Below are 13,096 nucleotides of genomic sequence, written 5' to 3'. Positions count from 1 at the left end.
ACCCAGGATCCAAGCAGAGCCTTTTAACACTTCCAGTGCCCGTGAGCTGCAAGGCAGAGCATGTTGATTGTGGCAGCTCAGTGCTGTTTTAGATTTATAGTTGGCTGTTCCTCTTTTCCTGGTTTGTGTGTGCACATGTGCCTGTCGCTTTTGATTTTAAACAGCTTCTTGAACTCCAGACTGATGCAGCTGCTGGATCTCTGCAAGAAGTCAATAGCAATAGGCCAGAAGGAAGCTCAATCCATGCTCCTTCCATAGCAAGCTTGGGGAAACAAGCACAAAAAGTCATAGACCAAAGGGTCATAGAGCAATGGGGCTGGAAGGGACCTCCAGAGGCCATCTAGTCCAACCCGCTGCCTGAGGCAGGATCATCCCTATCCAAACCATGCCATACAACCATAATCTAGATTCTGCCTAAGACTACCCTGAACCCTGATGCAACATAGACCGAGCATCCTAACCTGCCACTGGTAAAGCCAGGGGAACCACAGCTTCTTTTAGATGTTGCCACTATACGATCAAGAGGTCCAGGGTAGAGACTACATCCCCCACTATAGAGAAAGGCAAAACCCCACTGTCCATACCAATCTGATCATGAAGGAAAATTCCTCTCTGGTGCCAAAAAGGATGTGGCATGGCAGACTGGCAGCAGAGCAAAGGAAAGGTAATTTCTAATTCAGTTCCAGGAGCATGTAGGTCATCACAGACATTATGGCTGGAAAATGTATTTTAAGCAATGAAATAGCCTAATCAGCCCATGTGGTGCATGCTACACTACTACAGCAGCCAGAATAAAGCATGCATCCTCATGGAAAGCGTGTAACCTGTGTTCTCTTGCAGCATCTTCCCCTCAGAGGATGGCAAAATACTTTGCCAACACTGAGCCTCACAACTGGAGCCAGAGGCAATATTCTCAGCATCACAGCATCTGTCTATCTTACCCACATGAAGTTATAGCTGCAAAGACTGATGTCTTTATAGTATCTCAGCCCTGAATCATTTTAGTTTGGTGAGCACAAGACGAAGGGTCTCCACTGAACATCCCTCACCATCAGCCCTCTTTTTCCACTGACACAACCCCAGAATCACCATAGAGGCTTCTAGGAAGATAAAGAAAATGGGCTCAAGGGCTTCTGTGCAGGGGATGGGGTTCAAAGCTTTTGGGAGTAGCTGTTGGCTATCTAAGTTGGTCAAATCTCCAGCTACCTCTGCAGCCAGGCTGCAGTGAACGTGCAGTTTACTTCCTGGCAGCTCCTGTGAAGAAGACCTGTAGTCTGAGCACAGCCCTACCCCCAGCACCTTGCATGAGCAAACTGAGGCAGAGGGTAAGAAATGGAGGAGTGTTACATCTTGGGAATATCCAAGCTTTCTATGCCTCAAATCCCTGTAACTAAAAATTGTATACTCCACTGCAACTGTGGTGTCCTGGCAATGTGGCTGGGAAGGACATGAATGATGCACATTTCCAGGGAACTCATAAACCTGAGGAAAAGGATGACATAGTACAGTTAGAGAACAATTCAGCATTTATTGGAAACAATGGAAAGCCACACTTAACACATTGGTTTAGGTCTAGTAGAGTCAGTCTCTCATGTTCATCACTGGGAATATTTAATAAAGCTGTCTTTTCTGCAGGGAAAAAGATTCCATTTTTGATACAGCTAATATCAAGAAGTACTGTGACATTTGACAAACACTTGAGCAGCATCCATTGAGCTACCTGGAGGTGCCAAAAATGTGGAGAGCAAGAACAAGGACAACCACCACGACAGAAAACAGCATTCCTCTCACTATGTGGTTTCCTGGAGGTTTGCTTCAGAAAATGCTGAGGCTGAAAGGACAGGGTGGTCAAAAACCATTCGAGAATCACCCAGAATTTAAGGCAGTTAATCAGCATATTTCTACTGGAATATGTACTACAAAGGACTTTTTTTGTTGTTTTGTTGCTGCAGCGACTAAGTTGCTTAGTCTTAAGTTGCTGGGGTGGGGTGAGGGGATGGGGCGAGGTGAGCACGCCAGTAGGGAGGGAAAGACTGCCACAAGACCTGGACAGGTTACAGGGGTGGGCTGACATAAACAGGATGCGTTTCAATACTGACAAGTGCAGGGTGCTGCACGTGGGCAGTAGAAACCAGCAGCACACTTATAAGATGGGAAACTCCCTTCTTGAGAGCACGGAGGCAGAAAGGGATCTTGGAGTCATTATTGACTCGAAGATGAACATGGGCCAACAATGCGAGGTCTCGGCTGGCAGGGCTAACTGCACCTTGGCATGCATCCACAGATGCATGTCGAGTAGAGCCAGGGAGGTGATCCTCCCCCTCTATGTGACGCTGGTCAGGCCACAGTTGGAGTACTGCGTCCAGTTCTGTACGCCCCATTTCAGGATGGATGTGGACAACATTGAAAGGGTCCAGAGGAGGCCACTCGCATAATCCGGGGACTACAGGGCAGACCCTACAATGAAAGACTGCGGGACCTGAACCTGTTCAGCCTCCACAAGAGGAGGCTGAGGGGGGACCTGGTGACTGTCTATAAACTCACTAGCGGGGACCAGAAGGGTTTAGTGGAGACGCTGTTTCCCCTAGCACACCCTGGCATGACAAGGAACAATGGACACAAATGATTAGAGAGTAGATTTAGATTAGACATCCGCAAGAACTACTTCACAGTCACAGCGGCTAGGAGCTGGAACCAACTTCCAAGGGAAGTGGTGCTGGCTCCTACCCTGGGGGGCTTTAAGAAGAGGCTTGATGACTACCTGGCTGGACTCATTTGAGTCCAGTCTGTTCTCCTGCCCGGGGGGGGGTCGGGCTTGAAGATCTACAAGGTCCCTCCGACCCTACTTTTATGATACTATGCTTCTGTGCCACCGCATTTGTCTTTCAGCAGTGCAGCGGGCACAGCATCCAGAGTCTCTCTTGCCTAAAGAAGCATGTATGTGCCTGAAAACTTGCAAAGAACAGTATTTCCAACTATTTAGCTGGTCTAATAAAAGCTATCGCATCTACCCAAAGAGCTTGCCAGCTCCCACAGCTACCCAAAGAGCTTGTCAGCATCCACACAGCTGAGTATTTACTCACTCAAGTAGTCCCACCCATTTCAACAGGTCTTAAGCTGTGGTCACCAGATAAGCAAAGCAGCTCTGTGGCCCAAAGATGAGCCAGCACAAGCCTATATCATCTTTTCTCTCAGAGAATCATGGAAAAGCAGAGCTGCAAGGGACCTCGGGAGGTCATTTAGCCCAACCCTTTGCTCAAGGCAGGATCATGTAAAGCATCCCAGACAAGCGTTAGTCTAACCTGCTCTTAAAGCTGGACAAGCAACCCTGGCGCCCTGGCCTATAGCCCCAAAACAAGCTGGACAAGCAACCCTACTACCTGGCCCATAGCCCCAAAACACCAAGAATTACCCTAGCTTGGTAAAGCAGGGGGGCAAGGGCACTGGCAATGCCCTGCTGCTGCAAGGACAAGAAGTGGTTGTTAAAATACACTAGAGAGCACCAAGGAAAAAGAACTATGTCTGCTGCTACAGAAGGAGAAAACTCCTATAGTTCCCGCTCAGGCTACGTGACAACTTGACTTTTCTGCTCATAAATCCCAAATTCCATCAATTCCAATCAATCCCATTCCAAGGAATGAGGACAGATCAAGGCCAAGATACCAATTAGGGTCTGCTAATTATGGCCTCGAACTGCCCCTCTATTGGAGTAAACGTCTTCAGTCCAAATGAGGGGCACGCAGGAAAATCTTTCCCTGTCATCATGGGGAATTCACAACAATTAAAGGAGAAAAGAGCCATGACCAGCAAGAGAACGAAGCCTTAATTAGTTTCTCTTTTCCCACTGGGGACAATTTTCCCCAAATTCTCCAAGGGACTTAATCACTTTAATTCTTGCGGGCAAGAATGAAGTACATCCCCGAGAAATCACAGATGTCGTGCTGGGCCACATCAGCCCGGGAGAGAACCTCAGCCGTCTCAACGGTGAAGCCGGTTGCACTAAGAGCCCCCCTCAAAAATTCCTCTGTCAGGACCAAACAGAAGAACTTTTTGGGACCGACCATGTAGAAACTGGAGCCCAAATCTCCGCTCAGCACCAAGTGCCCCCCTGGCTTTAGCAGAGAGCTGATGTTCCTCAGAGCGGCGCGGTAGGAGCTCTGGTCTTTGCAGGCAGCTTCCAAGCACAGCGATGAGACCAGGCAGTCGGCCGGCGGGAGGACAACTGGATCCAGGGGGTTGCTTTTGTGGACATCACATTTTAGGACGCGTTTGATGGCTCCTCGTAACTTCCGCTCTTTCTCAGTCCATTTGTTCCTAAAGAGAGCAGCGGAAAGAGAGAGAGGAAAGAAAGAGGTTGTCTATTTTGGCGTGTTTTAAATGCCTCCCCCAGGATAGAGATCTGAGAAATGGGCACGTGGGCTTTGTGTCTCTGATTTCCATTCCCTTGGAGAAGGATTTAACAAATGGGGGAGCTTTGAAAACCATTTTGCACCCCCAGCCTGAAATGTGGGTGGATTGTCTCTCTGAGCTGGCTGGCTGCGCTGTGGGCCATTCAGTGGAACTTGCCTCAAGTTTTGTTTTGTAGCAAAATTCACTCCCACCGGGGGCATTTCCTTTCAGGATCCCTGTCTTCGGTCAGAAAAAGCCTGCCAGTCCCTGTGGATGGCTCTCCTGGGGTGCAGGCTCCAACACCAGCTCCGAAGCCCGTCCCTTCCCCGCACCTTTTCTTTCCTCCCAAATGTCGGCCTGTATTTCTCCCTGCTGAGGCTGCACATCCCAGCTGGTTACCACAAGTGATGGATGCTGCTCACGGGCAGGCTTAAACCCATGGGATTTGGATGGCAGTCCGGTACCTGTCTCCCTCCAGCTCACACACGTGCTGCACCACCGGGGTCCAGTCAAATGCTCCAGGCTCGTTCTTCAGCCACTTCTGCAGCTCCTGGCAGTTTTGGTCTATATAATCTGAAGCAGTGATCTCCTTAAATGACTCGCAGGCAGAAAGCAGCTGGTAAATGGTGGGTCCAGTGCCAATATCGATCAGGGTGTGGCCTGTCACAGCACCTGGTTGGGGTTAAAGCATGGTTCAAGATTATCATCGCCTCTTCCCCATGCTGCATGCCCCCCGAAAGCTGTAGTCTTTCCTGATTCGCACTCTGCTTTACAGGTGCTCTTTCTTTTCCAGGGGCTGTAGAAATTAACTGATAAAGAGTCAAACAAGGCATTGCAATGCTTGAGTTTTAGCAGTTTCTCCTCCCTGCTCCCCCTGCACTCAACCTCCTTCCGTTCATGAACCATACTCAAAAATATGGTTTCTAGGTGAGCGTTTTCATTCAGCGTTAATTATTTCATAAAGCCAAGTGCCTCCAAACCCACGGAATAACCTCTCCTCTTTGCTCACAGATCTCCAGGCACTTTAGGCAGGGTAGGAGTTCACAAAATCACCCCTTGCTTAAGAGATGAGGACAAGCTGGGGGCACAGAGAGCTGACACAACTGCTCTGGAGTCCAACAGGAGGTTGGCAGTGCAGACGCGGGCATCGTTTTCCTGAAGAAAGTCCAGTGCCTGACTCTTTGCAGGCAGTGCATGAGCAGGGAGGGTGGGAGAAGCTCTCCAGTGCCCTGCACCCTGTTCAGAGGCTAAGCATGAACACTTTGCATTTTTGCCATGCTTTGTAGCTGGAAAGCCCTTGGGAAAGCACTTGCACAAAAGCTTGTACGCAGCAAGACAAACTTGGTGAACTGCCCAAGAGCAGTTTGTCACACGGCCGAGACACTTGTCTCTAGCAACTGCAGACCACAACCACGTCTCACAGGCAGTGCGGCCTCCCACCCCGTCCTCTCTCTGACTGCCTAGCTGGTTGTGCCCCTATCTGGCCAAGAGAAGACAAGCGTGCCCAGGGCTTTGGGAAGGACCTACCAGAAGTAAAGGTTTTGCAGTAGTGTTTCAGGACAAATGCGAGGAACTCGTCCCCCAAGGTGCCTCCTCCAAACTTGAAGTATTCCAGGTACGCCGTGGGATCAAACTCTGCCTTGTAGACCTCCCCTCCCGTGAAGGCAGCCATGGGTTTGCTCTGCTCTTCCCCAGCTCTGGTCTGTTCTTGCCTGAGTCTGTTCTTGGAGCTTATATCATCCCATCTGCACTCAGCCTTTTAACCCCTTTGTGCCCCTGACACTGAAAAGCTCCTTGTAGCTTGTCTATACCTCAGAGGGTCACTTTAGGGTTGCAGCCAGCTGTTAACAATCCCCACTTGCCCTTCCAGCCGAAGGGGGAGGACACCCCGGGGCCCATCCTTGGGGAACCCAAGGTTACAGCAGTCACAGAGTGATGTGAATAGTTAATGACTCAAGGCCATCCCATCAGCCTCCCCCTTGGCAGCATCACAGAATATGTATGTACACAGCAAGGGACTTCTGACCCTTGGCCAAATTCCCCATCGTGGACATGAGAGCAGTGAGGAGAGAGAGCAAGTTCATACAAAGACCAACATCAGCAGCACAAAAGGTCTCTTGTGCCTCACTGCGGCATTCGCGTGCTTCATCTGGGCCAGGGAATGCATTCACGCTTTCCATCCACATTAAACGAGGACTGTCAGAACTGCAGGCTGCACCCAAGTCACGCTGATGGGGTAGGACACAGTGCCCAGGAATAGCTCACATAGGCAAAGTGCCTGTGCTCAGGAGTAGCTATGAGAGATGAAGTGCCTGGGAGAAGCCTGGAAATCAGTCACACCATGGAGTAGCTGAGGGAGGCCTGGTCACAGGGACTTAGGCCATGGACCAAAGGGGCTGATGAAGGAGATGGTTGATACCACCTGTGAGGCACGGGCGTGGTGTAAGGGGCAGCTGAGCCACATTAATTAGCCCTTAAGACAATGACCATGGACACCTGTGGTCACAACAGTAAGACCAGGCTTGGGAAGCCCTGGGACAGCCTCTGTTTTTACTAAAAGGTAGTGACATCAAGGTGTGGCAGGCAAGTGAAGGGGGAGCGCTCAAAGAAAGCCAGACTGGGAAATGGCTGAGTCTCGCCACCGGCCCTGGGACCAGCACTTGCTACACCTCTGCATTTGATCCAGGCCCCAGTTACTGCCAGCCAGGGCCTGGCAGAAGGGTGACGTGTTTTCCTCCAGCGCATGCAGAGCAAGAGGCTGTGCATACATTTAGGTGCACTGGTCCCCATCATCCCTTTGCCAGAGGTATGGCCCTTGCAGGGCTCAGGCTGTCCTCCCTGCAGCTGACTGTTCATACAGCTGCGGAGAGGAGCGACGTCCTCACCCAGCAGCTGCCCCAAATCATGTCCAAAGGTACCTAAGGGGAAGGTAGTTCCCCAGGACATGGGTGAGGGGCTTGTAAATCTTAACCGGACCATGTTCTACTGCTTACCCTCTGGTGAACCAAGGAAATCGACTTCTGGATATAATCCTGCCCTGATCCCCCATGGGCTGCCCAAGATGAGACCTGACCCATCTCGCCACCTCTACATCAAATTTTCCCCTGCACATTTGTTAGTTGGCTCCGTCTGACAACAACACAGGATGGAGCTGTGCCATCCTCCCCGGAGCTGTGCCTTTTCCCATCGCTCTTGTGCTTGTCCTCCTCCTCTGCAAGGAGGAGTGCATGGATCTGAAGCACAAACGCATATTGTCTCAGCATTTCCAATTAGCAGGTCTTAGTGGTTTCACCTGTCCCTTTCCCCTGCACTCAGCCCATTTCCATTCATGACCAGTACCCCAGGATATGCTTTTAAGTGAGCCTATAAGTGAGTGTTCAGGTTTAGTTTTTCCATAACGCAAGCTACTCTAATCCCATTACTGCACCCTTGAGCCATGCAATCCTCCTTACAAATTACTGTAATTAATGACAATCCCTTGGATTACATTACGTGTCTCTGGGTTTGTGGTAATTGATAGTAACAAAACAATACAACGCGATTTGCTAGGGCTCACATTTGCCGTCTCACAGCTATGTAAACAGCATTAGAAATAACATCTCATTTCCTCCACAATAACATATGAAGGAGGGCATTTGATATTTTAATACAGTGCTTATGGAGAAGCTTTGCAATCAAATGTTATCGGGCTTATCTCTGCTATTGTCATCTCCAGCACTAACATGTTCTGGATTAAGTTTGGATCATCCTCTGCCATGTAAATGGCTCTCCAGAGAAATCTGGAACTTATACGTAGGGTGCATTTCTTTCCCCTTGGCTTCCCTCTCCTCACCTAGCCTTGCACCCTGTATTTGTTTAAAACTTACAGGGCTGTGAGACTTGAGATCAGCTGCTACGGAGCCTGGTGAATGCCCTTGCTTATGTGATTGTGCAGAAGTGCGGGAGGCTGGCTGCAATCTTTTAAACCTTCTTTTAAATCCCATTTGCTTTCAGATCAGGAGGGAAGGGGGCTGCAGGGCCCAAAGATCTTGAGACAGGTAACACACCCTGCAAAGTCCTCTGAGGGGTTGATAGCTGCATGCCCTGATGTCTGGGGGAAATACAGACACACCAAGAACATCCTGAGACATGGCCCTGTGCCTGTTACCAGCCTGGTATTGGGGACCTGAGCTTCCCAAACTGGGGCAAGGCACTGAGATGCTTCTGTTGTCATTAGGGGTGTAGGTTGTAGCCACGTTAGTCTACAGACATAGGCAGACAAGGTTTTTTGGGTAAGTCTGATATATTTTATTAGACCAACTCAAATAGTTGGAAAAATTCTTCTTTGCAAGCTTTCAGGTAGAAATAATACCCTTTGTCAGGCTGAGGAAGTGTCTGTAGATGGTCTGTGCTCTTCCTGGATGAAGCAGTAAAGCAGCCAGAGGCTGGCAGTTTGGATCACTGGAAGCACTTCAAGCAGCCAGGGCCTTTATCCTCAAAAGCCTTTGGCCCCTGGGACTGTACCACAACAGGGGAGAGAAAGAAAGGTTATGCAGAGTCGGTCCATGAGCTGCACACGAAGCAGCTGCACTCACCTGTCTGAGGAACGGGAGAATCCCGTCGGTTCGAGAGATTCGTATCCAACCGGATGAGGGATAACACGGTGTGCGTCCTTGTGCCGAGGCAAGGCCCCATATCACGCTGCTGCAAGAGGCATTGGAAATATTAAGCCTCGTTACCAGAGTGCTTACCTCAATCCCAGGTAAGCTCTTTGAAAAAATTATCCTGGCACACATCCAGGAGGGCCTTGCGGGGGAATGCATGCTCAGGGGCAACCAACATGGGTTCATCAGTGGCAGGTCTTGTCAGACCAACCTGGTGGCCTTTTACGATCAGGTCACCAGATCATTAGACGCAGGGGTTGCTGTGGATGTAGTCTTTTTGGACTTCCGGAAGGCTTTCGACACTGTCTCTCACCCTGTCCTCATCAAAAAGCTGGGAGACTGTGGTGTCGATGCCCACACGGTCAAATGGGTCGCCAACTGGCTGGAGGGCCGCACCCAGAGGGTGGTGGTGGACGGGTCATGTTCGACCTGGAGGGACGTGGGCAGTGGGGTTCCGCAGAGCTCGGTCCTCGGGCCCGCACTGTTCAACATCTTCATCAGTGACTTGGATGAGGGGGTAGAAAGCACCCTGTTCAAGTTTGCTGATGACACTAAGACGTGGGGGGATGTGGGTGCACTAGAAGGGTGCAATAGGCTACAAGCTGACCTTGACAGGTTGCAACGGTGGGCGGATGAGAATAGGATGGGGTTTAACACTGATAAGTGCAAGGTGTTGCACATGGGGAGGAAGAACCGGCACCACACTTACAGGTTGGGGAACTCCCCTCTTGCCAGCACGGAGACGGAAAAGGATCTTGGAGTCGTCATTGACTCCACGATGAACATGGGCCGGCAGTGTGGGGAGGCAGTCAAGAAGGCCAACCGTACCCTGTCATGCATCCACAGATGCATCTCGAGCAGGTCCAGGGAGGTGATCCTCCCCCTCTATGCGGCACTGGTCAGGCCGCAGCTGGAGTACTGCGTCCAGTTCTGGGCGCCACACTTCAAGAGGGACGTGGACGATATGGAGAGAGTCCAGAGGAGGCCACTCGTATGATCAGGGGTCAGCAGGGCAGGCCTTATGAGGAGAGGCTACGGGACCTGAACCTGTTTAGCCTCCACAAGAGAAGGTTAAGGGGGGACCTTGTGGCCTGCTACAAACTGGTCAGGGGGGATCAGCAGGGATTGGGGGAGTCCCTGTTCCCCCGTGCGCTGCCAGGAGTGACCAGGAATAGCGGTCACAAGCTGGCGGAGGGTAGGTTTAGATTAGATATTAGGAGGCGCTACTTCACAGTCAGGGCGGCTAGGGCCTGGAACCGGCTTCCAGGGGAAGTGGTGCAGGCTCCTAGCCTGGGGATTTTTAAAAGGAAGTTAGATGAGCACCTTGCCGGGGTCATCTGACCCCGGTGCTCTTTCCTGCTAAGGCAGGGGGTCGGACTAGATGATCTACCTAGGTCCCTTCCGACCCTAGCTACTATGAAACTATGAAACTATGAAACACTCACGTCCTCCCATTCAGTCAGAGTCCCGCCATTGAGACCCTCCGCTCAGACTCCTGGAAGGATGCTGCCATGGGTCATGCAGCGGAGGAAGCTGGCGAAGGTCTCTGCCCCCAGCAAACCCCAGTATCTCTCTGGGGCAGAGCTTTCCTGTTTGGGGTGGCGGGGGCAGAGAAGACCATCTGGCTGTGGGGCCGGTGTTACTCCGATCTCCAGGCCAGACTACAGGCTGGTTCATTTTAGGTGCCGGTGGATGGGCCCACTTTAGTGATCAAGCGCTCCCATTTCTGCTCGTTTCAGGCCTGTGGCACTCTCTGTAGGTGTATAAGAGGTGCCGATAGACGGCTGAATACTCCCAGTTGGACCGGGATAGCACAGCATGTCCCCTTGCAGGCAGAGGGGAAAATCTGCCACGTCGTATTGAGTTCTCATCGTGCTTTCTCTTTTCTGGCCACGAAGAGGCAGTAAAGGCTCATGTGAAACTCCAAGAAGACTCTTAGGAGCTGGTGAGCTGGCTTCAAACACCTCATCCTATGAGCAGTTCTTTGGGCAAATCTGATATCTTTTATTAGACCAAATAAAATAGTTGGAAAAACTCTTCTTTGCAGGCTTTCAGGTGCAAACACCCTTCTTCAGGCAGAGGGAGCATCTGTAGTACCTGAAAGTTTGCAAAGGAATTTTTCCAACTATTTTATTTGGTCTAATAAAGGATATCAGATTTACCCAAAAAACCCTGCCTGCCGAATGTCCTTAGACCAACACAGCTACAACCAACATCTCATCCTATGAGCCTTCACCCAGCAGGAGTCATCAAATGGCTTTATGATCCTGGCAAATTCAGTATATTTATACTGGCCTGTGTTCTTTACAGACCCGTCTCTGGGGACGATGCTAAACGAACTGCAGTGTCCTGTTCAGAGCGATCGCTCCACGCTAAGATCCTGAGCTGTCTGTGCGTTGTCCAGCCCGCTCCACACGCTGCCTACGTGGCTGGTCCTGCCAGTGTAAAACCAGGCACCCAAAAAAGCAGCGCACAACAAAATGAAAAGCCTGAACAACAAATGCTTCAAATAGGGTTTCTTCGTCTAAGTCCCAAGAGCCCAGCAAACAGGATCTGCGCTGACAATGAACTCAGAGTGTCAGAGGGAAACTTGTACCTGGCACCGCTCAGCAGAGGTGCTGAGAGCCCTTTACAACATTTGTTCGGTGGGCTCTCCTGCACCTCTGGGAGGAGGATGGGTCATTGCCCCCTTACCATGGTCCATCTACAAGCACAGAGAGGCGACTTGCTCAGGGTCCCACAGTGTGGAAGTGCCACAGCTGGGAACAGCCCCTAGATGTGACCACCTTGGTGCGGTCCCCACAGGGGTGGACTCTGACCAGCCCAAGGGACATTACCTGGCAGCTTTCTTGGAGTCACTGCAGAGAAATTGAGCCATAGACCTCGAACCCCCTTTCAACCCTTGTCTGCCCTGGTATTTTGGCTACTGGTATAGCTGCAGTGGAGCAAATAACCCTCGCATGCATGGCACACTGGTACAGTTTACTTTGCTTTGACACCAAAACACAGCAGCATAAACTATAGGTCATGCTGAAATCCAGAATGGAGAGTGCCCCAGAAAAAGATCCTTCCAGGCCAGGTCTAAGCCATGCTGATAGGAGAAATGTGCAGTCTAGCATAGGCGCTGCAGACACTCACGTTCCCCTGCTGCCCAGTCTCCTCTTTGCAAGCTGCAGCGAGGGCTGATGGTTCCCCTACTGCATTTCGCACGTCCCAGGGACCAGGCTGCCTGCCTGGATGCACGTTTTGCTTGGGAGTCTCGTGCGCTCCTCAAATCTCACTAGATGGAGCTAAAACACTTGTCTTTTCTGTCCAGAATCATTTGCCGGTGCCCACAGCCCCTCATGCTCCATCACCATCTCCCACCTGGTCACAGGGGGTCGGGTCCTACCTCCAGTCCCCCCATATGCTGGCTTCTCCTTCCCACTTGCTCAGGTTTCAGGGAAGCTGCATGACTGGGGATTTCTAGGGGTGAAGGAAAGGCAGGTTCAGGCAGGCAGCATCCATGCATCGGGTTCAGAGTTCTGGCATTAAACCAGACCTACAATTACTTTGTGCCACTTCTTATTTATTCATTTGTCGACTGCTGGCTGCTCTGATGACTCATTTGCATAGGGTGCGGTGCTATTTTGAGGCAAGACCAAGCCCCCTCTCTGCAGCTAGCCTGCACTTCTGCGGGGAGATGCACACATGGGGGAGAACAGCTTAGAAAGCGAAGGGGGCAAAGCAGAAGGAAGTGACTGCTGAGCTGCATCACCAAGCCCACCCGGGAATGGGATGCCCAGGCGTCCGGAGCATGGCCTTTATCGTGCAATGGGTGGAAGGAGCAGAGTGATGATGTGCGTGGTCACCTGCAAACTCTCCCATCCACTCCTCCAACAGCACGCTGGAGACAGTCTCATGCAAGTCAAGGGTGCCTGCTGAGGAGCTAATATTAAAATGGAAAATTAAATGCTGCCTCAGGTTTCACCCTCTGTCTCCTCGATGAAAGGTTCAGGGTGGGGGCAACCGCTAACCCAGCTCTACAAGTCCCAATGCACTGCTTATTCCTTCCCCACCATTTC

General features: G+C 51.0%; 1 protein-coding gene across 1 annotated transcript; it reads right to left on the bottom strand.

Moving 5' to 3' along the window:
• Positions 1 to 1,508: 1,508 nt before the first annotated feature.
• On the bottom strand, positions 1,509 to 6,116 carry LOC149853531 (nicotinamide N-methyltransferase-like). Its single transcript, XM_090027794.1, has 3 exons — positions 5,917 to 6,116; positions 4,854 to 5,061; positions 1,509 to 4,314 (listed from the first exon to the last, which is right to left on the bottom strand). Exons 1-3 carry the CDS (start codon positions 6,059 to 6,061, stop codon positions 3,888 to 3,890), a joined length of 780 nt encoding a protein of 259 aa, XP_089883920.1. The 5' UTR covers positions 6,062 to 6,116; the 3' UTR covers positions 1,509 to 3,887.
• Positions 6,117 to 13,096: the final 6,980 nt, after the last annotated feature.

The sequence above is a fragment of the Crocodylus siamensis genome, chromosome 14 (assembly GCF_052110815.1).
Source record: "Crocodylus siamensis isolate JL-2025a chromosome 14, ASM5211081v1, whole genome shotgun sequence".
Classification (NCBI taxonomy): Eukaryota; Metazoa; Chordata; order Crocodylia; family Crocodylidae; genus Crocodylus; species Crocodylus siamensis.
This window is presented reverse-complemented; position numbering and strand designations above follow the sequence as displayed.